General features: G+C 42.4%; 3 protein-coding genes across 5 annotated transcripts; 1 reads left to right on the plus strand and 2 right to left on the minus strand.

Annotated features, from left to right (window-relative positions):
- The first annotated feature begins 261 nt into the window (after positions 1 to 261).
- On the plus strand, positions 262 to 9,163 carry LOC138584170 (uncharacterized). Its single transcript, XM_069656345.1, has 9 exons — positions 262 to 396; positions 1,594 to 1,713; positions 1,862 to 1,918; positions 4,898 to 4,926; positions 6,197 to 6,356; positions 7,556 to 7,675; positions 7,824 to 7,880; positions 7,982 to 8,089; positions 8,180 to 9,163. The coding sequence occupies exons 1-9, from the start codon at positions 262 to 264 to the stop codon at positions 8,276 to 8,278; spliced, it is 885 nt and encodes a 294-aa protein (XP_069512446.1). The 3' UTR covers positions 8,279 to 9,163.
- On the minus strand, positions 2,749 to 4,977 carry LOC138583852 (membrane-spanning 4-domains subfamily A member 4D-like). Its single transcript, XM_069655869.1, has 7 exons — positions 4,867 to 4,977; positions 4,620 to 4,785; positions 4,424 to 4,531; positions 4,036 to 4,092; positions 3,298 to 3,405; positions 3,091 to 3,207; positions 2,749 to 2,997 (listed from the first exon to the last, which is right to left on the minus strand). The coding sequence occupies exons 2-7, from the start codon at positions 4,779 to 4,781 to the stop codon at positions 2,968 to 2,970; spliced, it is 582 nt and encodes a 193-aa protein (XP_069511970.1). The 5' UTR covers positions 4,782 to 4,785; positions 4,867 to 4,977; the 3' UTR covers positions 2,749 to 2,967.
- On the minus strand, positions 8,870 to 25,549 carry LOC138583851 (pleckstrin homology domain-containing family G member 4B). Of its 3 annotated transcripts, XM_069655866.1 has the most exons (23): positions 25,512 to 25,548; positions 23,309 to 24,515; positions 19,672 to 19,875; positions 19,378 to 19,501; positions 19,026 to 19,119; positions 18,414 to 18,500; positions 17,751 to 17,867; positions 17,524 to 17,622; positions 17,124 to 17,266; positions 16,891 to 17,029; positions 16,656 to 16,778; positions 16,405 to 16,569; positions 15,338 to 16,209; positions 15,005 to 15,254; positions 14,678 to 14,767; positions 13,729 to 13,953; positions 13,357 to 13,527; positions 13,094 to 13,274; positions 12,892 to 13,008; positions 12,435 to 12,713; positions 12,098 to 12,324; positions 10,239 to 10,308; positions 8,870 to 9,213 (listed from the first exon to the last, which is right to left on the minus strand). In XM_069655866.1, the coding sequence occupies exons 2-22, from the start codon at positions 24,297 to 24,299 to the stop codon at positions 10,264 to 10,266; spliced, it is 4,743 nt and encodes a 1,580-aa protein (XP_069511967.1). In that variant the 5' UTR covers positions 24,300 to 24,515; positions 25,512 to 25,548; the 3' UTR covers positions 8,870 to 9,213; positions 10,239 to 10,263. The 3 variants fall into 3 exon arrangements, with proteins under 3 accessions (XP_069511967.1, XP_069511968.1, XP_069511969.1); XM_069655867.1 differs by lacking the exon at positions 10,239 to 10,308 and having other exon boundaries at positions 25,512 to 25,547; XM_069655868.1 differs by lacking the exons at positions 8,870 to 9,213; positions 10,239 to 10,308; positions 12,098 to 12,324 and having other exon boundaries at positions 12,625 to 12,713; positions 12,897 to 13,008; positions 25,512 to 25,549.

Consider the following 25,549-nt stretch of genomic DNA (forward strand, 5'->3'; position numbering starts at 1 on the left):
CATCATAGTCAAATCTCTAATATCATTATAATGAAATCAAAGTGCAGTGTCTGAAGATGAGCGTGTATCACCACACACTCTCAGCAGCAACTGTATTGTAGCAATCTTTATTCTGACAGTTTATCACCTGACATTACATTGTACAAGAGTTTGCTTTGCTTACTGTGTGTACTCTTTAAGGCTACTGTAGGCTTGGTCTCCCACTACGAAGTCATCATCCTTCCAGATCCGTAAAGCACCACGGCCTGTGCAGATGCTGACATGGACATCCACGGAGCTGATGATCAGCCAGGCAGAGAGCCTCCGATAGTACGACATTACCAAGCTTCAGAGCTGCTGCCGGTCGTCAAGGGGCCGCTGCATGACCTGCTGCAGAAACAGCCCGCTGTCCTGGGGGTAAGACTGCTCGGACCGTACGAGAAAACCAACAATCAGGCAGCTGAAGGACAAAGAGACGCTCATATTGTTAGAATATTATTGAAACAGTGACACAGAGGTTTTTGATTCAACTTTATGTTCACGTCTGGTGTTGGTTTTATACTGTTATTGTGCTCTAACGCAGATTTATTGTCAGTAAATCATGATATTTTATCTTTTGTATTTAATAAGGGTTTGTGACCTCAATTTTAAATTGATATGACCCCATTGTAGACTGTTATTGGACACTGTAGTGACCCTGAGCTGAGTCTGTCTGCATCACATTGCTTTAAAACAATGCAATTAAAATACAGCAGCTTGTATGGTCATAGAAAACGTTTTACTTTGCAAAGCCTCATACTTTGGCACAGTCTTTTTTTTAGCTATTTCTCCCTGTGACTAACTATTTAACGACTGACAGTATTTACACTACGGTAAGTGCAAGGTGTCACAAACAGATAAGAGGAGCAGCAAAGAGGGATGTCCAAAATAACTTGTACCCAATGTGCAGGTTTTAGCAGAACAGGAAATGGTTGGTTTGGGGGTATTTGTGGTATTCTACTTCATCGGGCCGAAGTTTCATGTAACACTTTGAACGTGCAAACTATATTCTCACAACTTGGGTGTGTTATAAGTTCGTTAAGAATGTTTTTCTGTTGTTATGGTTTGGAAGAAAGAACATTTTGGAAGAAGATTGACTTTTATCTGTTAGTTTTAGAACTCTTCATTTATTACAACATGATAAATCTTGTGCCTTTTTGGTTATTAATGTTTATTTCTTCAAGTTATTAATTAACAGCTACATTGCAATCAGATCAAATCATATTTAAAATGTGCAAGTTTGGGCCGCTGGTGTAGCTCAGTCAGTAGAGCAGGCGCCCCATATACAGAGGCTACAGTCCACGACGCAGCGGCCGCAGGCTCGACTCCTGTCCTCGGCCCTTTGCTGCATGTCACCCCCTCACCCTCTTCTCCTAATGCTTCCTGTCTCTCTTCAGCTGTCTCATTATATTACATGTCTAAATGCATGCACATTACATCAGTCAGTGCAAGAACTAAGGTCTGAGATATGGTCAGTCCATGTCTTTATCATGTATCGCTTTAAAGCCTCTGTGCCGTTTAGTTTATGCATGCATGAGATAATGTTAATTCTTTCTTGCAAATTCTTTCTGTCAGTCTCTGCAGATGGTGAGCGGTCTCCTCAGTGTTGGAGTGGGAATAGTTTTTGCTGCATCCCAGAACATGGATGAGTCCCTTTTCACGCTGTTCAGAGTTTCCCAACTGACTGGAGCACTCGTAAGTCTCTTTTCAAAACTAATTATATATGCACTAAAGCAGATACAACCATGTGTGCTTAAAGAACGAGTTGAAACACATGTTAAGAGATATAATACTTATCGTCAATAAAGCTAGTTGTGCTTATCTGAATTGTTCTCCTCTGCAGTTCATCATTGCTGGAGTTGTTTCCAACCTGCTGTTCAAATATCCAGAATTACTAGCTGTAAGTACAACTCAGCCCGACATACAACATATTACAGACTCTGACTTTTGTCTGAATGAACGAGGTAACTTGGACATTTGGACTGTTTTTAGCATGACTTCCGTGCAAGGACTTCAAAGCATGGTAAATGGACCAAGGCTGACTTTTAAATCTAGCCAATTAATTAAATACTTTAAACTGTGAGCCCCGAATTGAATATTTAGAGAGTTCGTACATCTACAAGTTTAGGGAACTTGGCACTCTGGTAAAGTTATTTGAATGTCAAATGAACGAGTTTCCTAGACTACGTCCTTCTCTGAAAGGTAAACTTACTTGACTTCTTTTTGTGTGTGTTGATCTCCCCCCTGTGGCTGCTCTTGGCTTCACATGTCACTGAAACTTGAGGCACCCTGAGCTCCCAGCAGGGGTCGCTATTATTATTCTGGAGCAAGTAAGTCATCCCTCAGGGCACACATTTTCTAAACATTACTGTCTAATACTTCCTGGTAGTTTAAAATACAAGCACAGAGAGTTATGAAAAGCTGTCTTACACTTCATTTTAATCACTTTTAGTCATTTTAACACAAGTTAAAAAAAATCACTTACTTTTGTAGATATACAGGAAACAATAGATACCAAGAATAAGCAATATTCTATTGTAGTATCCACTAAACATTTAATTTGTAGTCTTTAGCACAACAAAATGTTTTCCACCTTTTCTAACTGATCAAATGTAAATGTACTTTTTAAGGTCATTTTAATACATAGTTGATTTTTAAAACCAGTACATTATTAATTATTATATTATTATAATATTGTTTTGGTGTGAAAGAAGACCAATGAGGCTTAAACAAACTAAATAATCACCTTTATTCGCAAAAACAAAAAAGCTACAAAGTGCAACAAAAAATAAAATTGTGTAACAAAATCCACATGTAAGTATAAATGTATAAAATGTACAAAGCAATGGAACTCAATCACAGGATATAAACTAAATAGGTCATTTAAAATATGGGTGCCATGTAAATTGGTGGTGGGTTGAGTTGTTGAGCTCCACCAAACCTCTAAATTCAGTCTCCCTGTTTCAGCAGTATGATGGGCTGTAGAAAAAAGAATAACCCCCTTAAGTTACAAATATTTATATTATATTACAGAATATGTTTGTGCTGTGTGTTTTAAAGAAAACCTCCTACCAGAGTGTTGAAATGTTGTCTGCATACAGCTTTACTCAACCAGTAGATCAGGAACAGCGCGATTAACTTTTCAACAAGCAGCAGAGTTATGATCAGCAACAAGATTCCTTTCTGGAGCTGAAAAGGTGAGACAATGGTGAATTTATTTTGCTTTGTATTTCAGAGGAGGATACCTTCATAAAGGATGAATGCTGTTTTGTTTTTTACCTTGGGACGGGAGTAATAAAATGGTCCATTTAAAAACACTGCGAAGGCAACAACTGCAGCAACCGCCCAGAAGAAGCTGATGATGTTCAGAGCAAACGACAGCTTCGTCTGGGAGGTGAAAAAGGCAGAAATAATGCAGGCGTTAGTCGTCATTCAAACCATCATAATCAGGAACCAATCATAGAATTCTAATATTAATTAATATTCTTAACAACCAGGTCAGATAAAAACAAAATTCAATGTCTCATGCCATGTCAAACATAATTAAAACTTTGCTTATATGTGTAAATCCTTTTAATTTCTCATTAACTTCTTCATCTGACATTAAATACAACGTTTACTTTAGATCCTATTTATCTGCAAATCCCCTCATTTTATGTCACTTCATACACTCTATAGTAGAATTCAAGAGTGCCTTCAACAACATGGATTCATTCTGTCAAAAGAGCCCCATGTTTTGCATTTGAGTTTGGACATTTAAATTTCAGTTCAACTGAAATCATTCCTTCGGTCAGATACAACAAACTTTGGAGAAGAATCTGTGCAGAAACTTAATATGCAAAACAGAAAAACGTCCTTTTAAGAACATTAACAATGTTGTCTAGTCAATACATATCTGTATTTTAACATCAGTGATTGGAGTTAAAAATTCACTCTTTTCCTCTGCTGGAAAAACATCTTCACCATAAGAAAGAATGAGATGAACTTTTTTGAACTCTAAAAACATTTGAATCTTACCACGTGCATGTTTGGTGATCGTCCAGCAGTGTAGGACAGCATACCAGAGACCATAAACTAAGACATTGATAAAACATTATTATACACAGAAGTGCCAAACTGAATATTTCTAAATAATACTCAATACAAGAATACGAGATAGGATAAGATATAAAAGATACATTTTATTGACCTCCTGCAGGGAAACTGAATTGTCACAGTGACAGGAAGTATGAAATTAGATGCGTAGTAGAGATGAACTGTTCTTTGTTTAACAATGACGATAATGTAAATGCAGAAACAATTAGTTTGTCGTCGTATTTACTTAAATATTAAGATTCCTCAGTTTCATTAAAACTGTAATATATTTATGAGAGTGATTACATTTTAATTTTGCATTTGTATTTACCACAACACTGGGCAGAGTGAACATGCTGATTATGAACGTGAAGTGATGTGTCTGTCCAAAAATCAGACCCAGAGTGACAATGAAAACACCAGCGATGGCTTGGGCTGCCTGATAAAAACAGAGAAAAAACCACTGCATTACAATCCTGCTTACTCTGCACAAAGCTTTGAAATAATCTGCAAACAATGTGACTTACTCCCAGAGGTTTAGGCCTTCCTTTGATGGCGAACACCTTGTAGTAATCTTTGTACACACAGTGAAACTTCTCCGGCATCAGTTGACCATCGTTCCCGTCCCTCAGACTCCCAATGGGGATGGTGACGATCATTGTCTCATCACATACAAACGTCTTCTTCATTCTCCTGTGAGCAAGATAAAAATGTTAACGCAGATTATATCACTGTGGCAATCTGTCCTTGAGGTTTCTGATGACCGGAACATACCTTTTGTTTTTTTGCTCTTGTGTTGATTCAGACTGAAATTCTCGGCTCTCTAAAGAGTTTGACAAGGAAATGACCAGGTACACCAAATGTCTTTGTCACTTACTCTCTTCCTCTCGCCCTCTCTCTCTCTCTCTCTCTCTCTCTCTTTCACAATCACGCTAAAACACACAAACCACATAATGCATGCACTACTTTAAAGTTTGGCAAAGTGTAAACAATATTTTAACCTTCGATCCTAAACGTGTTTCAGACAATGTTTTTGATCAATCAGAAAAACTGTACAAAAACGGAGTTTTGAACGTGCTGATGTTGGAGGAGCGCTGGCAGAGGGAGGAAGTCGAGCTGTGAGGTGACCTCATCTTTCAAAGAAATAGCAGGGAAGTGAAAATCATGTCTGAAGAGAGAGGCACTCGTTTGAGACGGATAGAGTGAGAAAAAGATACGGCTCAAGCCAAACCAGGTAAGAATCCCAAACTTACATCTTTATTAAATATCACTGGGGAAAAATGTTGTTGTACATATTAATAATAGAGGCATGAATTTAACAGCATCTTTACATCTGCCTTATCCATGTGTGTGTTCACCAGTGGATCGGAAGGTTTTGTTTCATTCATGAAACCATTAAATATAATGTTTAATATTTACCAATAAAGTTTAGATTCAAAGCCACTTTTAGAGAATGTTTTTCAACTTTTGGGGTCATGTTCACCTGCTAATTTTAAATTAATTGCACTGTAATATTGCCCGAACTAATTAACGTAAAACTGTAGCTGTAAATCAATAAAGCATGAAAATGATGCCGAATTATTCTAGACTTTTATTTAGCTAATGTAATGGACAGTAAATGTATTCGTCTGCAAACACCAACAAATATGTAAATCCTCCAACATTTTTTGGACATTTGTTTAACAATATAGATCCTATCATTTTTAATTTTTAATTTATCTATCTATTCTTATTTTTTTATTCTGTATTCACTGACTTGCTTCTTTGTCTTGGTACTGCTGTACCAGCTGAATTTCCCCCCTGGGGATCAATAAAGGATTATCTTATCCTATCAAAGCTGCACTTTGTTGTGATAATGTCTTGGATTGCATCTTAGTCAAATCTCTAATATCATTATAATGTAATCAAAGTGCAGTGTCTGAAGATGAGCGTGTATCACCACACACTCTCAGCAGCAACTGTATTGTAGCAATCTTTATTCTGACAGTTTATCACCTGACATTACATTGTACAAGAGTTTGTTTTGCTTACTGTGTGTACACTTTAAGGCTACTGTAGGCTTGGTCTCCCACTACGAAGTCATCATCCTTCCAGATCCGTAAAGCACCATGGCCTGTGCAGTTGCTGACATGGACATCCACGGAGCTGACGAGCAGCCAGGCAGAGAGCCTCCGATAGTACGACATTACCAAGCTTCAGAGCTGCTGCCGGTCGTCAAGGGGCCGCTGCATGACCTGCTGCAGAAACAGCCCGCTGTGCTGGGGGTAAGACTGCTCGGACCGTACGAGAAAACCAACAATCAGGCAGCTGAAGGACAAAGAGACGCTCATATTGTTAGAATATTATTGAAACAGTGACACAGAGGTTTTTGATTCAACTTTATGTTCACGTCTGGTGTTGGTTTTATACTTTTATTGTGCTCTAACGCAGATTTATTGTCAGTAAATCATGATATTTTATCTTTTGTTTTTAATTAGGGTTTGTGACCTCAATTTTAAATTGATATGACCCCATTGTAGACTGTTATTGGACACTGTAGTGACCCTGAGCTGAGTCTGTCTGCATCACATTGCTTTAAAACAATGCAATTAAAATACAGCAGCTTGTATGGTCATAGAAAACGTTTTACTTTGCAAAGCCTCATACCCTGGCACAGTCTTTTTTTTAGCTATTTCTCTCTGTGACTAACTATTTAACGACTGACAGTTTTTACACTACGGTAAGTGCAAGGTGTCACAAACAGATAAGAGGAGCAGCAAAGAGGGATGTCCAAAATAACTTGTACCCAATGTGCAGGTTTTAGCAGAACAGGAAATGGTTGGTTTGGGGGTATTTGTGGTATTCTACTTCATCGGGCCGAAGTTTCATGTAACACTTTGAACGTGCAAACTATATTCTCACAACTTGGGTGTGTTATAAGTTCGTTAAGAATGTTTTTCTGTTGTTATGGTTTGGAAGAAAGAACATTTTGGAAGAAGATTGACTTTTATCTGTTAGTTTTAGAACTCTTCATTTATTACAGCATGATTAATCTTGTGCCTTTTTGGTTATTCATGTTTATTTCTTTAAGTTATTAATTAACAGCTACATTGCAATCAGATCAAATCATATTTAAAATGTGCAAGTTTGGGCCGCTGGTGTAGCTCAGTCAGTAGAGCAGGCGCCCCATATACAGAGGCTACAGTCCATGATGCAGCGGCCGTAGGCTCGACTCCTGTCCTCGGCCCTTTGCTGCATGTCACCCCCCTCACCCTCTTCTCCTAATGCTTCCTGTCTCTCTTCAGCTGCCTCATTATATTACATGTCTAAATGCATGCACATTACATCAGTCAGTGCAAGAACTAAGGTCTGAGATATGGTCAGTCCATGTCTTTATCATGTATCGCTTTAAAGCCTCTGTGCCGTTTAGTTTATGCATGCATGAGATAATGTTAATTCTTTCTTGCAACTTTTTTTCTGTCAGTCTCTGCAGATGGTGAGCGGTCTCCTCAGTGTTGGAGTGGGAATAGTTTTTGCTGCAACCCAGAACATGGATGAGTCCCTTTTCACGCTGTTCAGAGTTTCCCAACTGACTGGAGCACTCGTAAGTCTCTTTTCAAAACTAATTATATATGCACTAAAGCAGATACAACCATGTGTGCTTAAAGAACGAGTTGAAACACATGTTAAGAGATATAATACTTATCGTCAATAAAGCTAGTTGTGCTTATCTGAATTGTTCTCCTCTGCAGTTCATCATTGCTGGAGTTGTTTCCAACCTGCTGTTCAAATATCCAGAATTACTAGCTGTAAGTACAACTCAGCCCGACATACAACATATTACAGACTCTGACTTTTGTCTGAATGAACGAGGTAACTAATAAAAGGGATTGTGTGTCTCACGTTGCAGGTGTCCCTCATGGTTAACTGTGGCTGTATCGTTGTAGCTGTAGTTGCAGCTTGTCTGATAAGTGTTGACTTGGCAAACTGGAGTGCTCTCAACGACGACCATATGAGGGTAAGACGATTGTGACAGACATTTGGGTGTAGATGTTCTTATCGATTTTCTCATATCAAACTGATGTTAACTTATCTTTGTTTTTCTCAGATTGAGGTGCTGGAGCTGTGTGTGTTGGGGCTCGAGGCTTTCCTCTCTGCAGTCCTCTGCTTCTGGTTCTTTAAAGAGAAACGTGCCAAATCACAATGATCAAGCTGTCGAAGTCATCTGAGAAGAAATCTTGATAGTTTCTACAGCAGAGGATCGCTGGGCTATATATTAGTGCTCAGAATAAATTAAGGGTCTCTTTTGGGTAATTTTATTTTGTATATCAAGAGTGGCTTTTCTATTCCATTACAACTATATTTAATATTTAATTCTATATTTAAGCCGAAACCCCTGCTGAACAGCCCGGGCTGTGGTCTGCGTCTGATGATTTGAATCGGACTGAGAAACAGGGCTTGTGGTAAACGCATATCAGCTTCTCGCATGTGAAAGAAAAACCACTTCTTCATCCTCCTCCACCTCTGCATCTCTTTGCAAAACGGTTGCAGTTGGTGTCGTAGTGCTGCTCAGTGTGTCGATACGCAGGGGTCTGAGTGTGTGGTTTTAACACTTGTGTCTGGTTATCAGTGGAAATATCTGCAACTTCTTTTCAGCTGCATTTAACGCTTTCAGCTGGTTTCATATGCAGGAAGCTTCACCTAAAGTCTGCTTTACATTAATCAGCCACCAGTGGAAAAACCTACTTGTATGTAGAACTTAACTGCAGAAAATAAATGAATACAAGGACGTGTTTTTAACATTTTAATCATCTGTACAAATTTGTCATAACACAAAACATACAAGTCTGGATTCATCTGCCTGCTATTCTGTTTCTGTTTTATAAAATACACAATAAAAACTCATCTACAATATAAACACTGATTCATACCTACAGCAGTTCATTAAAACAAATGTACAGACCACTGACGTACCATCATGGCAGCGTATATTATGTGTCGATTTACAGTCGCTAAATGAAGTGTCATATTTGTTGTGCTTCATCCATTAAAGTCTTAGTGCTGGGAACTCCTTTATTTCTCCCTCCTCGTCCTGATGACCCGCTGAGACGTCACGTCGCATTCAGCTGGAAGGCTTCACAGCTAGAGAGAGAAACAAGAGAAGGGATTTAAAACCAAATATTGCACACTCATAATGCATCAAATTGTTTTTGTAGAAGTTCTACTCTGGCAGCACAAACAGGAAACATGGCCACACCACGCAAGTGCTTAAGCCAAATGTTTGCATATAAGTACGTAGTTATTTTAAAGGGTCTTAAAAGTCAATAAAACTGCTTTATCTTTATTCTGAATCTGAAGCTAAATATCAATGAAGGGCAACACTGAACGAAGCTTTTGTCACTAACCTGAGCTTGAAAAATTAACAAAAATCATTGTTTTTAAATCAATTTTAAAAGGCAGCAGTGGAGAATTAAGAGAAGCTATTGTATAAAACCCTTGCTTTCCATCTGCCTTAACCTTTGTCACACATTTAAAGCAATATCTGAACATGCGGAATACATAAATATAAAGAAATGGTAAATGTAAGGTCAATGTTTTTTCCCTATTTATCCTTCAACGTAGGACAAAGGGCTAAAGTCCATTTTTATTTAATATGTGCTGAACTGTAGCTATGAATGAGGCTGTTCCCATTGTGTTAGATAATTTAATGCTGCTATTTGCAAATAAACTGTGGATATACAATCCTCTTTTAACAATTAAGCAAAAAAATAGTCTGAATTTAAACATTACAAACAAACAGAACATGCATAAAAATCTGAATTTAACCAGAAATGCATCCAAAATCCCCCAAACAGGCGTGAAACAGAGCATGCTTCATTCAACGTAATTCTCTTAAAAACACATATTTCATAACAAAAATGTCACCCTCATGTCAAACGGTTGCACAGAGGAAACCAGAGGAGAGAAAAAAAACAAGATAAAAGCATGACCAGAAGTTTAAAAAAACAAATGAGGACCCGTGAGGACGAGAACCCGTGAGAAGCACACACACCTTCATGCAGCAAACGACACGGACACAAGCAGCACATTTTCACACAAATTAGTAGTCAGGCCACAGGTTCCGCCCAAGTAGACTGTGAACACAGATGTCCTCTCTGGTTACTTACTGAGCTAAAAGCCCTCAGCTCTGAGTCAGACCACAGTAGAGAGGCCTACTGCTATAAGAGAGGTCTTGCTCTGGTAGGAACACAACAGCAGAAAGTCGGTGAGGGAAGTTTCAACTCATTTCGAACACTTGTCTCCAAATCCTCCGAGGCTGACATCACACGTAAAATATACTCACCCTTTTAATAATGAGCTCAAGCACACAAAGGAGGCAGTATACATTTGAGAATGAGAGCTCCACATTTTAAATAAATGTGTAAATTAAAGGAAGAAAACACCGCCGTCTAAAGGCTTTTGCAGAAGACGATTAATGTGTAGATTTTATGTTTAGGTGTAGAATTTCTCTAAAATAAAACCTGTTCAGTATGATTGCAACAGTTTTGTCTAAAGCGAACTCAGAATGGGACTTGAACGACCAGATACCGATGTATTTTTATTGAACCAACACCAGGTCCTCTTCAGAGCTTTAAAGAGCAACAAGGCATCTGAATGTACAACTATCCAAATAATCAATTAAATCATGATGAATACAATTACATGAAATGAGTTTATTATAGTGCTGTCAGGTGATTAAAAAATTATGTAATTAATCACATACATCAATGATCTTCGTGTGAAGCACCACATCCCATGTAGAAGGTTATACCTTACTTCCACGCTGTAATTGTGCTCTCTTCTTCACCTTATTAAATGTTGATTCACAAACTACTTTAATCTGATCACCTCTCTTCAGTCCCCCCCCCCCCCCCCCACACCTGCACCTCAGCACCCGCCCCCCTCTGTCTGTCTGTCTCTATGTCTGCTTTGTTCACTGTCTGCTTTCATCAGCAGTGATCGATCTCAGATGGATTAAATAATAATAAATTAAAGCCATAACATAACATTAACATTAAAGACACACCCATTGGCTGCACTAAAAATGTCACCATTAATCAGAAAAGATCGTAACAAGTGTACATCGGGCATGCGGAACATCAACTCCCTTCCAATGTATTAAATTCAACAGGTTGCCACTTGTGCTCCAATAGTGCCATCTAGTGGGCGTGTAGGCGAGCACACCACAAGCTACATTTTTCCTCGATAAGTAACCAGTACAAAAATGGCGTCACTATAAATTCATATCATTTCTAAACCCCAATTCAATTAATATTGTATCCTGACCTCAATTCATACAAGGTTTATTGAGTGGGGAACTGTTTTCTGTATGTAGGGATTCCCCTCAGAAACGGATGAAGTGGTATCACCCAATATTATACGTCTTAACAAGTTAAAAACTCACTCGTTAACAGGTATTTTTCTAACGTCTTAAGGCGTTTTTTTGGAATGTTATGATATATTTTTTCGTGTTAAGACGTCCATATTTGACATATTAATGCGAACGTCGGACTACGCGTTTTGACCCTTGTGGCTTTCCATAGTGTCCACGCAAGCGCGTACAAGAAGGTTGACTGCAGTTCCCTCAACGGCCGACCAAGTCGTTAGGAATGAGGCTTTTCTGAAAGTAACATGAAGCACCTTTAAAACTAAAAAATATATACCATAGGCCCCTGATGTTAACACCCCTCTCTCTGCTTCAGTAGGAACACAATTTACATGAACGCTAGGGTTAAGGTCACTCAGGATCAAAATGATACATATAGTATTATATATATTATAATGTAAATTTGGAAGTCTTGAAGTAACAAAAATAAATTTTTTATTAAAAATGTTATTTAAAGATATGCTTTAACTAACAGGATTTAAAAAATATAAATGCATCTACAACTCTAATTCTCTCGTGAAACCACGTGATGTTAGCAGTCATACAACATCATCTCATCTAAGTGTAAGTAGATAATAAGGATGATAATTTATGACTCACTGCTGTGATGAACTTGGTGCCCAGGGGTGTGAGGTCCTCCTCTTTCTGAAATATCGAAGGAGACGCTATGGAGGAGGGAGGTGTGGAGGAGCAGAGGAAAGAGGGGGGCTCATTGTTGTTGAAGGAGTCCATGACGATGCTGGAGTGCCCCGGTAAAGCGAGGGTGCTCAGCCCGGTCACACTGTCAGTGGAGGTACACTGGGAGGACGTCTCTGAGCTCTCAGTGACTGTCACACAACACAGAAATACATTAATGCATTAATACTGGATCACACAACACGTTCAAGTTTAGACAGGTAACTAGTGGTTCTTCTAAGGCCTTATGGGTTTGACTCACTCATAGAGGGCTGGCTCCCTGTGTCCTGCTCCAGCTCGTCCTCCTCTATGCAGTCGTACGGCCACTGGGCGAAGGAGGGAACGCCGCTCATCGGGTACGGGTGTGCGTGTGGGTGAGCGGGCGAAGAGTACAGATGAAGATTGAGCGAGCCCAGCAGGGAGGAGGACGACTGGCTGCTGGAGGAGGAGGTGCTGCTGTTGGAGATGGTGGAGTGAGGTCTCTTGAAGGAGGTGGCATGGTCAAACGAGGACACGGCGATGGACGCCCTGGTCCTAGACTCTGTTGGTGGAGAGACATACAGAGAGCTGTGAGATCATGTGTTGGATGATAGTGAAAAAACATTTTCTTCTTGTATTAAAACATTTATAAGCAAGTTAAGTAAGAAAGTTTGTGTTTAAACATGATTACAAGTCAAAACAGGAAGCTGACATACATAAAATGTACAAGAGTGGCTCACCTGACCCCTTCATTATATAGTCAATGGCTCTGTCACTGATGGCAGCATCACTTGGCTTAATGTCCATGAAAGGCTTGCTTCCAATCCCCATGGAAACCATCTCCTGCATGCGCAACTCTAGAATCAACAAGTGTAAATCTTTAATGACTTTAATGAGGGTCTGAATCTCACACTGTTACTCAGAACTACAAAATAAAAGCACCTCTGTTTCTGAGCGCCTGCCTCCACAGAATCTTCCCTATGATGGCCGTCCACACCGCCTTCACCTCTGCAGAGCTGGCTTGCAGTATGAACGTGTCCTGCGACTTCCTCCTCCGACGGAACCAAATCTCAAAACGAAGCCCGCTGTCCCCGACGTTTTCAGTCATTCCTATCTCTGCTGTCTAAAGAGAAAGAACAGGAAACATTATTATCTTTATAGAAGCAGTAAGTAGCAGAAATCCTCCTCAAACAATCAGGCCTTACTTTGAAGGACTGCTTGTAGATGTAGATGTCATATCCTCCTTCGATCTTCTTGGTCTTGCTGAAGAGGATGAGGTCCTCAAACAAGAAGACGTGCCGGAGGTATTTCCTGCGTCCACACCAGACTATGAACTCATCCTGGCAGCGGAGTTGACCCTGCTCTTTCAGGTTCACCTGCAGAGGAAACAGGACGGGTCACATGCGTCAGAGAGAACAATACAGTCCCGGGTGGATCCATGATCTCACTCTACTGTACACAGAACGAGACGACCTCGAAGTTATAAATAGTCAAATGAACCCTGGCTCAGTCTTAAGTATCATTTGGATTTTATGCTGACAACAATAATCATTATAGCAACATGTGCTCACGCTTACATCACAGCCTCTAATAGCATCCATAGCCAGCAGGTCGTTGCCATGGCGCAGCTGAAACTTGACCATCTCCTCTGCGGTGCGGAGGTCGCTCAGCTCCTGCTCCTGGGACTGGCTGCACTCTTTGATCAGGTCTTTGAGCAGCAGGGCGTATTTACTCATCCTCTGGATGGGCTTCAGCAAGTAGGAGGCCAAGTCCATCTTGTCCCCGAGCTCCATTTGCTTATTCTGGAGGGAGACACAGCGAGGGTTATCGTCATGGTATCAGTTGAAATGTGGTGCAGCTTTGACAGATGACAAAGATGAGGTGATTTTTCAAACTGTAGGTCGATGATTTTATCTTGGATAATGTTTGATGTGGATTCTTTTTATTTCTAGGCCAATGTCAATATTGCTTCTAAAGACTTTTATATATACAGCCATTATTTACTTTACTATATATATATAAGGATCACATTAACATGTTTATTAAAGTCTGTGACAAAAAGGTAAATTGTGTGGCTAATATGGAAACAACTTGGCAGCGCCCCCTGGTGGACAGATCTTACAACTGTGATACTGTTTGTAAATTACCTCACACATCTGTCTTATCCTGTAAATAACATCAGGGTTAATGATCACCCCGACAAAGACAGGTGAGTATCCCCATTTTCTAAGAAAGGCCAAAAGATGTGGCTGAAAGCTTTGAAAAGAAGAAGTAAGTATGTATGTCAAACTAAATCAACCGGTAATATCTGTACAATCATATTATCTGATATTAATGTATCTGTGATTAGCTCAAAATGTCCATCAATAAGGGCTTAGACGACGTGTTGGCCGGGCTCTAACGTGAATATTTTTTTTGATCCATGGCCTTTCTGTACTTTAAGTTCTCTTGTCGCATGTCTGTGTTCACTAATGACCCCATGACCTGCCACCGCGTGAGCGATGTGACCAGAGTTTCCAGACGCACCTTAAAGAATTCGTTGCCATGGCTGCAGAGCAGAGTGTCGGACTGAGGCTTATTCTTGCTGTACAGAGCATACATTCCAAACTGATCCTCCTGCACACAAGATTAACAAGTTAGGACACTGACTACAGTAAGAAGTATGCAGACATTTCAGTATGGTTTGCCAAACACTATGAATGATTCAGCCATCGGTTACATTAATTATGCTGCTGACAATTAAAAACAAGGGTGTACAAACAATTACTAAATAACCTGACATACACGGGGAACAAGTTTTTAAAGTTGTTGTTTGGTTAGTAACTTTAGGTAACAACAGATCTGAGGACTCACGTGTCTGAGGAAACAGCTACTGATGGACAGCGGGGAGTGAGCACATGACTCCAGCTCCTTCAGGAAGTACTGACTGTGGAAGTCCCACAGCTTCTCCACGTTCCCGAAAATGATGCTGCGTTTCCCCCGCAGGTCCTGCGGCAGGTCGAGGCGCTCCATCTCGGGGAAATAGTGCTCGATGATGTAGCTGAGCGAGCGAACGTACTCCCTCTCTGTGGAGATCATCTCATCCATGATGTGCTGCACTTTACTGAGGAACAAAAAAATACACAAGATTGTGTAAAACTATTCATGATGTTCAGTTGGTCATAAATTCTGTTATTTTTTCCTCACCTGCTCTGTTTTTTTCCATCTCCGTCACTGCGTCTGTTGTGGATCCTGGTGGGAGTCGACATGCTGCGGCTGCGTCCTAACGCTGGGCTCGTCACATCAGGTCTCTGCAGCTTCTTCTCCGCCGACACGTTATTAGCCACCTCCAAACCTTTGATAAACACACCCGTGTAGCCATGAATGTGGCTGACATCAGAGTGTCCGCCGTCCCTCGGGGTCAGCTCGTAGCTCATGGTCTTTTTCATGATCTTCTTCATGGGCTGCTTGCGGAGGCGCGAGGCCCCGGAGTAGACGGGCTCCGAGTGGCAGGAGATGGTGGAGTCGATGGTGCAGTCGCTGTCCGTGTCCTCGAACATGGACGGACTGTGCCTCAGTTTGGTGTCGCAGTCGGTGGGGAAAGTGAAGTGTGTGGAGGAGGAGATTGAGCTGGAGGGGCTCTTGGAGAAAGGATCAGCAGAGTGAGGCTTGTTGTCCTCAAACGTTAAGGGTGTAAGTGCTCCCGGTAAAAGCACACATGCAGTAGTTCCTTGCTGTTCTGTACGGGCGATCTGCTTTTCTGGAGTCTTTAAAGAAGCCGTGCTATCGGCCTCTGTTGAGTTCGGTTCCGCGTCAATGGCTCGGGCTAACGTCTCTTCCAGCTGCTGTTTTGTCTGCTGGCATTTGTGCCACACTGTGTTCCACTGCTGCAGCTGCTGAGGACTCTCCAGAGACAGCACCATGTCGTTGAGGGTGCTGAAGTTGTCCATGGAGAACTTGGACGCCTCGCTGTAGTAATCCTGCAGGACCTGAACCACAGACGACGACAGGCGGATGCCTGTACTGTCCAGACTCAGCTGACGGAAATAATCCTGGCAGTGCTCCATCCACTGGTTCACCTACACATGTGACAGAGTGATTAACCTTAAACTTGTATCATATTTAAATATCCTGAAAAATAAAGTGCAGGATAATGAATTGTTTTGTGAAACTGTGAGTCCAACGTTTTGATTATGGCTTTCGTAGAGTTAAGGTTAAGCAGCTTAAGTAACATAACTTTTTACACGATATGGGCGTCAGATTTTAATACTCACCGAGTCATAGAACTCATACAGGTTTGTGAGGATGTCTAGATGGGCCTTCCTCCTCTCCACTCGGCTCAAGATGCAGCCCAGATGCTGCTTAAAGTCGAGGAGAGCCGAACCAGGAAGGGACTCTGGAGACTCCTTTACCAGCTGCAAGCCAAGCCTCTGCTGATGCTGTCAGGAAGAGGGAAGACTGATCAATTAAGCACCGTCTTCTGATCATTTAAGAAAGGAGGTGAATATGCGTGGTCGCTATTTACCACAGACTCCTCCAGAAACTGCTCCAAGCTTTCTCTCATCTCCTTGATTTTGGCCACAGACAGAGTCAGAGACTCCAGAGGTGCGACTTGCTTCTCTCCCTCTCCGCTGAACCAGACTTTGATCTGAAAAGAAACCACGGATTGTTTATTGATTTTGTCAAGTTAAATAAACAAATTGGAAAATGTGCAATGAGTCTAACCGATGTCATGGTCAGCTTGAGTGTTTCGAGCTCACCTGCTGCGTTTGCTCCTCAAACTTGCGCACCTCCAGCAGACTCTCGAGCTGTTTCTGTGACTTGTTGGACAGGATGACGAGCTTATGGACTTCTTCATCTACTTGGTTGTACAGTGCATTCAACATGTCGACAGCGTCTCTGAACGAAGCGGGGAAACAAAAACAGGGCAAGCAAGTTATTAAATGTTTCTCTTATTTTCGCCATAGGTCATAGGTGCGTCTTCCTTCAGTACCTGTAGTTCTCATTCTCACAGGCCTCTTCCTTCCTGATGCGGGCGAGGACAGTCCCTCCTTCGAGGCGCAGTCTGTTTAGACGCGTGTCGTCGAGCACAGACTTCATAAGATGCCTTTGCTGTTCCATCACCTCAGACACCTCCTGAATGCAACACACACACGATGGCGATTAACATCTTAAGAATTAATTTTCACAGTGGATGTTTTTACAAATATATGCTTCATTTCACACTCAGAACAAAATCAGGTTAAAATAAATGACCTCTATATGTTGTGGAAGTTAGCCACAAACCAAACTGCTGAAGTGTTTACTTTAAGTGGAAAGAGGACAGCAGAGGGCTCGTCCTTGGAGACACATAAATCTGAAGGCCAGACTGCCTGCAGGGGGTTGCATCTGACCTTAGAGGTCTTCAGGTTGCTGTTGTTGCTCAGTGTGCTGATAGACTCTTGAAGGGAGGAGATGGCTGCGCTACAGCTGCTGGCAAATGGTTCGATTTTCTGTGAGGTACGGAGAGAAAGAGAGGGAGGGAGATTATTAGAACAAGCAGTGTTAAAACATCTCAGGTCCCTCTGGAGATAAAGTCTGGCCCTGGTCAGAGGTTGACACGCCTACGCCACACACCCACCTGTCTGAAGTGGATCCAGTGCTCGTGGTCGTAGTGGAAGGTTCCCTCCAGGTCTCGTGTGAGCTGGGTTTGATCGATGTGCTTATGCAGGGATTTCAGCGAGGACAGCGTCTCAGTCTGTGGCGGGAAAAACACAGAAACACATGCTCAGGTCTTAATTTGAGGGTTTTTACTCTCCGACATCAAAGCTGCAGAAACATTAACGACCCACAGGAGTAATCTGCTCGCCCCCAACCTGTGTCACGATGGGACAGGAAGTCATGTAATAGAAATCCAGAGATTTAAAAAATTGTTGGCCCTTTTGCTATTGGATAACCTTTTCTTCTGGAGGGATGCATCACATTCTGAGCTGCAGTAGAAAATGAATAAACAAAAAGGTTCTTTATTTTTTGTTGTGCTTTCAAATCTCAACACAACACTGATGCCAACACTGCATAGAGCCGCTGATATGCACTACGAACACACCCAGCTGAAAAACACCTGGAGCTGGAAGGTTCAGTGGAGCCCACAAAAATGTCAAACCCACGTTGTTTAATGACAAAGGAAAAATGCAAGGAGCACAGCAGGAGCCTAGTTTAGAGAATGATCCTTGTGCACATTTTCTCATTAAACAACATAATTCCCTCATCAATCATCCACCTGATAGTTCGAGTCTTAACTGACCTGTACATTGATGTCTCTCTCAGGTTTGGCTGCTGCCTCCTTGTCCACCAGGAAGAGAACCGTGTAAAGTGCATTCGGTAACAATGCCTTAGAAAAACATGCACAAACAATTTCTTATTATCAGTTAAAATGCAGATGAATTGTAACACGTGTACGTTTTGTGTACATGAGCAGTTAAATGTGTATTAAAGGTGCCTTAAATGAACGTGTTGTGGTTTACAGATTTAACATCCCTGCATCAGTTAAAAACTCAACATGATGATGTGTCTCTTGTAAGTCGGCTGCAGCCCGCCTGCTCCCAGCGTGTGGTTAAAAACAGACGTGTAAGCACAGGCTTCTCCACAGGAGCCCTGAGGCCAGCCTTTTTCACAAAAATGTCTTAGAAGTGCAGTCACTACACATTCGAAGGTGCGCCTCTCAAAGAAACCAAACTGTGTCAGAGAGCGAGCGGCAGAACAATAAGAAAAGTGTGAGGAATGTCGTCGTGTGATAACTCTGAGACAGAGAGAGACATGGCGTTAAAGCTCGGAGGACAACAGAGGTCTAGGCAGGGCCTGAAACTCTCTGGGTGTGTGTTGGAGGGTAATGACATATTTTCCACTGCGGGCTCACCTGCAATTCAGACAGAGATGACAACAGAGCTGGAACCGGCTGCTGCCTTCTGCCGTCTATTACAACAGACAGACCTTGATCACGCCTCTCTTTCCTGAAACCAGAGTACCTCATTAGCGTTCTTTCTGACAGGCACATTTGATTGTACGTAAAGTAGCACCACATGTAATTTAGGCTTACGGATTGTTTTAGTCTGATAAAACACTTGAATACATATATATGATTATTGAGGGGCATTTGTAGAGTGAGATTTACAGTCCATTGTAGTCATGTTCACCTCAGGGGCAACAAACAGGTGTGAAACTTACTGGAGTTATTCTTAACACACACCAAATAAAAATGCGTGACTCACCGCAGTGTCGAGCAGTAGTAGCCCAGTAAACAGGTGAGGTCACTGACCGTGCAACTCTCACCCGCCCACACCTGAGCTCTCGTGCACACCTGCAGCACGGCCCTCCCACTGCGATCTCTGTTTCCTGGAAGACAGAAGGCCAGCAGCGAGGGGGTCAACACCTGATGCTCTCATGGTTTACAGGAATCTTTAAGCCGTGAGCAGTTCGGTATCATGTCAATGTAATGTGCTGGGTGGGAAAAGAAATGTAATGTTGCTTCGGGGCTGTTTGACCAGATTTCACTCGTTGCCTACCTGGCAGTATCACGGCACCTGACACGAGCAGCTCCTGATTGACCTCTGACACCAGTTTGGGGAGGGCTGTGATGCTCTCATAGGAAGAGTTTGATACTGAAGCCGGCTTGACGGCCGACCCATTGGCAGCTTTAGGACTGAGTGACTCCTCTCCGCTGTGCCTGTGCCCCCTGATGTCACTGCTGGTGGTGTCATCACGCTGCCCTGTAGAGATAATAACAGTGGGCAACAAGCAACAACAGTGCAAAATACAGAAGAAAAGTTCCTTCCTTTCACCTCACTACTACTACGTTCTGTAGTAGTGAGTACACACTGACTCATCATGGAGACCAGGTGTTTAGTCAGACTGACTCATGCCACACTCTTGGCACTATGAGACTCTCATATCTTCACACACTCCTCTTTAGCCTCTCATAGCTCAGGGCTCTGACTATAAGAATGCTGCTCCAATGTTCCCAAACTTTTGACTTCATCCAATAACACATGTGCCATTGCAGTATCCCTGTATACCTGACTGGAACCTCACTCAGCCATGGCCAGGTAACAAAGCCAACAGCTGAGGTCAAATAGGTTAAAAACAAGATTAAATATGTCACTTTGGCCTTCAGGAAAAAAATTTTCCACAGTTTGCTGAATTATTTAGTCAAAACAATTAAGACAGAGGAAGGCAGCTTTAGGTATTTTAATATTTTAGTAACTTTAAAGTGTTACGGCTTTTCTGTTTTGGTTGCCATGTTTGATTCTCGTTGTTATTTTCATGTTTGCAGGGGTTAGACCTAAAGGCAGCTCCCACAGACGAACCTGGGCCTGGTGTTTATGAGAGTATAGCAGCTACATGTCACATTCACCCTGTCTAAAGTGCCAATCTCGAATCAGTATACATACACATTCATGCGCGATGGCTATGCCTTCGGGTTCGGGAGCAATTTGAGGTTCAGTGTCTTGCCCAAGGACACTTCCACATGTGACTGCAGCGGTCAGGGATCGAACCACAAACCTTCCGATTGAGAGACGACTCTACCACTGAGCCACAGCTCTCTTAATGGGTTTCTTGGTTTTGGCACAACACACTTTGCCTCATCCACACTCTTACACCTAAATAATGATTAAACTAATGTGTAGTAAAAACATGCATATTAGGGGCCCCGGTTTAACTCAGTTAGTAGAGCAGGGGCCTCATGTACAGGCACCCCATGCGTCATCCCCCACTCTCTACCCCGAGATTTCCTGTCTCTCTTTAGCTGTCCTACACAATAAAATAAAAACATGTATTTTATGTGTCTTTGCTACCGTCTGAGGATGTCACAAATTGTTACACTAACATTTTATGAGGACATTTAAAGTGCCATGTAATAAGCCGGTCTACAGCCATGCTAAGAGCTCTGCTAGGCTGTAATTAGACAAAGAGATGCTTTAAGCTGCAAGCTAATACCAGCATGCTACCATGCTCACAATGATGTTTTATGTGTATAGGGTTTACGGTCTCAGTTTAGGACAGTTGAGGCAGATAAGAGTGGTTTTTTTAGGTATTTCAAAGGACACCAAAGGAACTCTGTCCAATAGTTGTTGAGCTTTTTCTGTCCAAATGAAATGAATGGCAGGTCAACACCGCCATCCTTAGCATAGGTTATTTTAAAACATCAGTTATCCAACAGTAATACGTAATAAATAAAACTTTAACCACCTCAGTCAGTGATTTTGGATGTGTGTCAAATGGACACCTGTTGTGTGTAGTCTTTTTAAACAGTTTGAGGCCTCTTGTATTGTCCCGCTCTGCTCAGTGACAGTAAACCCTCCCGGCTCAGCCTCTTTTGTCTTCAAACAGTCGGTGCATTTCCTGTGCGACTGTGTTTGCCGCATGTTTCCTAAATTGCTTTGTTTTCACAGGAAGTGACAAACATCGAGTAAAGCCTCCTGTGTCAAAGTCTGTTGCGTGTGTAGTCTGAGGGACGCCGAGTTACTGATCGAATATGAACTTTACAGAGGATTTATTTGATGTTTGATGGCTCATATCATGAAGTCATGTTCTGCATGTTATTAATCTGAGTGTTGTGAGTCAGAGTGAGTCAGGTCGTGTATCTCTGGACTCCCCAAAGACAGGCGTAGTTTAAGAGGCTTTTTTTCCCTGGATCCCCAGTGGCTGATTGATTCACAAAGGAAACTTTTGTAAATGAGGCAACCCATCTGGGATCAGTGCAGCCCCCAGTCCCAATACCACTGTAGGGTCATCTCATTGTGGGAGGCTGGGGTCCCTGTGGTTGGTTTACAGGGTTTACAGGATCCTTTGTTGCCTTTGAAACGTCGTTGTGGGAAACCTGCTCTGCAACCACTGAAATACAATCCCCTCTGAGGTAATCTCAGAAACACAACACTCATGTGATTTAACTACTGTGTTTTATGCTGAGTGGTGTGTATTAACATCATTTAGCTTATGATCGTTACGAGCGTTTTCATCTCACATTTCAATTCACGGAAGAATCAGTGTTTGCTGAAAGCAGCATGGTTCCCTCGGCGGTTCTCTCACTTTGTCACTTTCCTGAGCTACCCTGTGTGACCCGACATAATAAACAGACGTGGTAAAGAAAACATAGGGTTGTGATTAAAGTTTCCAGGGTAGGGCCATACCTGTCCCCCGAACGTGCCAACAAATACATTGGGGCCTTCGAACAGCTATCAGTCACCACTGGCAGGGTTAAAGCTGTTATGAGCTCAATGCAGCCATGAGATGAGCTGTTGTAACCAGCCCTGCTGCAGGGTATGATTACACACCCTGGTGAGAAACCACTATTATCTAACTATTGAGTGAAACTTGGTTTTTACACCCTTGGGTTGTCTTATTTGATAAGTGAGGAATGACGAGCCGTGATGAGTCAACCTTAGTGGAGAAAAACAAACTTTTCATGGCAGAGGTTCAGGGTTCGATGAAGACTATAATACTACAAAATCAACTGTATATTTTCATATAAATAACTCGTATAAAAGCATTTCTGAACTACAAACGCAGCTTGGTACTGTAGTTTTTATCACAAGTTGCTCAAAAAGAAGAAAATAGTGCCTTTATTGGGGACTATTTTCAGCTGCGGTTTAATACACAATTCGGTGCTCTATTTTTGGAAGCAGCCTGGTGTATAAGGGGTTAAAACAATAAATCAAAGTGCCTTTAATGAAGCAATATGTCAGCCCGCACATCAGCGTTGCTCAGGTTTTAAACCCTTTCTGGATGAGAGAAGATGTCTACGTAACAGCTGTCAGAGCGTGGCTACACCATGTTCAATTCATTGTTGCTTTTGGTGTTATGTATTATAAGCAATAAAAACTAAATAAAAATAAAGCCGTATAAGAATCACAATGTCCAGAGAATCAGGTCCAGACATGGTCCGAAGTTGCCCTTTCACAGCGGGTAACGTCCAGACATGTTCAAGAGTGCAGTGCATGAGTTAAAGCAGCTTTAGCCCCTTATAGAAAGCTGCAATAAAAGAACAACCATATGTATAATAGGATTATTATGAAGGGTGCATGATGTATAAGCTGCATTGTAATTGTTTAAGCTGGAGTTTTTGTAATCTGCTTTACACTGTATGCACTGTTGGGTGTTTAATCTATATGCTTAATGTTCTAAAATTGTTCATGTTCATACCTGGTTCTTCTTTGCTGCTTCTCCTCTCAGAACCAGGAAAAGCTGCCTCGATATCCAGCTTCCCAAAACGAATAGCGTAGCCGTTAATCAGCTTTTTTGGAGAGATGCTGGTTGAGCCTCCAGAAGAAGATCGTTCTCTGTGACCTTTAACCTGTCCTGCCTTGTTAGTCCTTTCTAGTGACTTTGAACGTCTTTCTGCGCGCCTCTCTGCGCTCCTCAACCCCCTCTGTAAGTACAGTAAAGGTGTGCTGGGCCTGGAGTCATCCCCACCGAGCCAGCCCCGGCTACCAAGCCTCCGAGATAAGTGATCTCTGGAGGGGGTCCGGGTGTCGGGGCTGGTGCCCGGTGACGCTGTCCTGTCTCTTAGGGCAGCACCGTGCTCTGGGCTTTCCTCCAGGATGGATTCAGAGCTGGAGCCGAGGCTCATGGGGTTCTGCAGGGCCTCCATGTAGGATTTCCTGAAAAGTCTCCTGCTCTCAAAAGTAACAGAGTCCCTTGGGAGGCGGCGTCGAGGGCCTGGGTTGCTGAGGTCCGTGCTAAAAGAGAGCATCTTGGACACTGGCCCTCGCTCCCTCCCACCATTATCCTCGCCCCCTTGTCCTGTCCCACCTTCCTCAGTGGGTCCTTCGATTTTAATGACGGGTGTTACACTGTCGGTCTCGCTGCCGGGGTCCATGTGGTGTCTGTTTGGGGAGGCGGGCTCAGAGAAGATGGAGTCCCCCTGAGAGTGCAGGGACTCTCTGGAGCTGCGGTGGCTGTCCAGAGTCCCCGTGGATCCGCTGGTGCTGCAGGTGCGGAAGCCACTTCGGCTGCACTGCGCCTGCATGATGGCGTCCGACGTGCTGCTGACAAAGAGCGGGTTGACCACGTTCTTCCACGGCGTCCTGTACACGGCCGTACCGGTGGTAAGCAGACAGTTCTGTAGCGGCTGTAGGTTTCGGTCTCGTGTTACATTCTGCAAGAACTCAGCTGTGAAGACGCTGCCATACATGCTCTCTGCGATGGGGACTTCTGTAATGGCCTGCCCACTGGCAGACAAACATTTTATTACCAGCTTAGCAGTCTTGCGGCCTAGAGGAACTATCTGTAGGTAGAAGTCTCCTTGCTTTAGTCGCACTTTGTGCAGAGGGGCGATCTGCAGGACGACTTTCTCGTGGATGCAGAGAGGCCACCCTTCATGATAGAACAGCAGGCCTCTGAACCTCACCTGAGACGAAACAGAGAAGTCAGTCATACCTACTCCAATCAGAAATTATTATGTTCTGTGTGTCACGGCTCAGCTGTGGTACGAATTGCATCATTACAACTGACATCTGCAAAGCCGTGTTCAAACACATGTTTAACTTTAATGCGGAGGCGAGATGTTTTCACGGGACGCTCCAGATGAATCACTGTCAGCGTTTGTTCAGGAAAACCTGTCTGATCAGGCCTGGTTTCGCAGCAACCACAACACAAATCTTCACTCTGACGTAGTAAAAAACAAACCCAAGAGCAACGTATCCTCAAGGCTCAGATTTGTTATCTCTTATGAATGTCAAGGCAAAGACTGAGGATGTGATACTTCACCGAAGCCTCTCATATTGCCTGCGATACAAAGACGGCAAGCTGTTCTCAGGGGCTAGGCTTAGGAGAAACTACTGCTCTATGGCTATGGTCACAGTGTAATCACTGCAGAGATGAATACAGAGGAATAAAGTTTCAGTGCTTTGGATGTTGGGTCCTTAGACACAGCAATCAAAGACGATATTGAGTTTCACTTTGGGCCCGAGAGTCCATGGCAGCCTTTCAAACAGACTACAGTTTCTCTCTGTTTCCCTATTCAGACAGAGATGGCCGCTTTTCAGCTTGTTTTCCCAAACAATATTTGTCTCAGTCTGATGCCTTCCCACTCAAGATATTCACACTCTGCAGCACTGCGCTCACATTCTTTTGTCACAAACATGTTGTCCTATCACTTCAGTAGGCTATTATTCCATGGTTGAAGTGTTAACATGACCTGCTACACGGAAACGTGCTTAAGGGGCTTTTACTTTATTTTTGTCTTGTTGTGTCCTGATTTTCCTCCTCTAAACCTCAAACATCTAAAAGTCCTGCAGGAAATCGCTGAAATTTGTTCTGGCTAAATCTCTGACAATGCTGCCACTTTAAATAAATTCTGAATTCAAAAGGAGGCACTAATACATTTCTCAATTTATCAACTCACTGAGGTTTCTTGTTGGATGATCTGCAGGATCCTCTTGG

This window comes from Semicossyphus pulcher, unplaced genomic scaffold (genome assembly GCF_022749685.1).
Source record: "Semicossyphus pulcher isolate SPU_LCO1_2020_fin unplaced genomic scaffold, fSemPul1.0.p SCAF_9, whole genome shotgun sequence".
Lineage (NCBI taxonomy): Eukaryota > Metazoa > Chordata > Actinopteri > Labriformes > Labridae > Semicossyphus > Semicossyphus pulcher.

Excerpts from the sequence above, each read along its gene's own strand:
- LOC138583852 (XM_069655869.1), bottom strand. The coding sequence starts at position 4,781 with ATGAAGAAGACGTTTGTATGTGATGAGACAATGATCGTCACCATCCCC. Across the intron at positions 3,406-4,035 it reads GATCACCAAACATGCACGTG|ACGAAGCTGTCGTTTGCTCT; the intron begins GTAAGATTCAAA and ends TTCACCTCCCAG. Across the intron at positions 2,998-3,090 it reads GACAACATTTCAACACTCTG|CCCATCATACTGCTGAAACA; the intron begins GTAGGAGGTTTT and ends TTTTTTCTACAG.
- LOC138584170 (XM_069656345.1), top strand. The coding sequence starts at position 262 with ATGGACATCCACGGAGCTGATGATCAGCCAGGCAGAGAGCCTCCGATA. Across the intron at positions 397-1,593 it reads AACAGCCCGCTGTCCTGGGG|TCTCTGCAGATGGTGAGCGG; the intron begins GTAAGACTGCTC and ends TCTTTCTGTCAG. Across the intron at positions 1,714-1,861 it reads CCCAACTGACTGGAGCACTC|TTCATCATTGCTGGAGTTGT; the intron begins GTAAGTCTCTTT and ends TCTCCTCTGCAG.
- LOC138583851 (XM_069655866.1), bottom strand. The coding sequence starts at position 24,299 with ATGTATGGCAGCGTCTTCACAGCTGAGTTCTTGCAGAATGTAACACGA. Across the intron at positions 15,255-15,337 it reads GATGGAAAAAAACAGAGCAG|TAAAGTGCAGCACATCATGG; the intron begins GTGAGGAAAAAA and ends TTTGTTCCTCAG. Across the intron at positions 10,309-12,097 it reads GCACCAAGTTCATCACAGCA|AGCAAGACCTCTCTTATAGC; the intron begins GTGAGTCATAAA and ends TGTTCCTACCAG.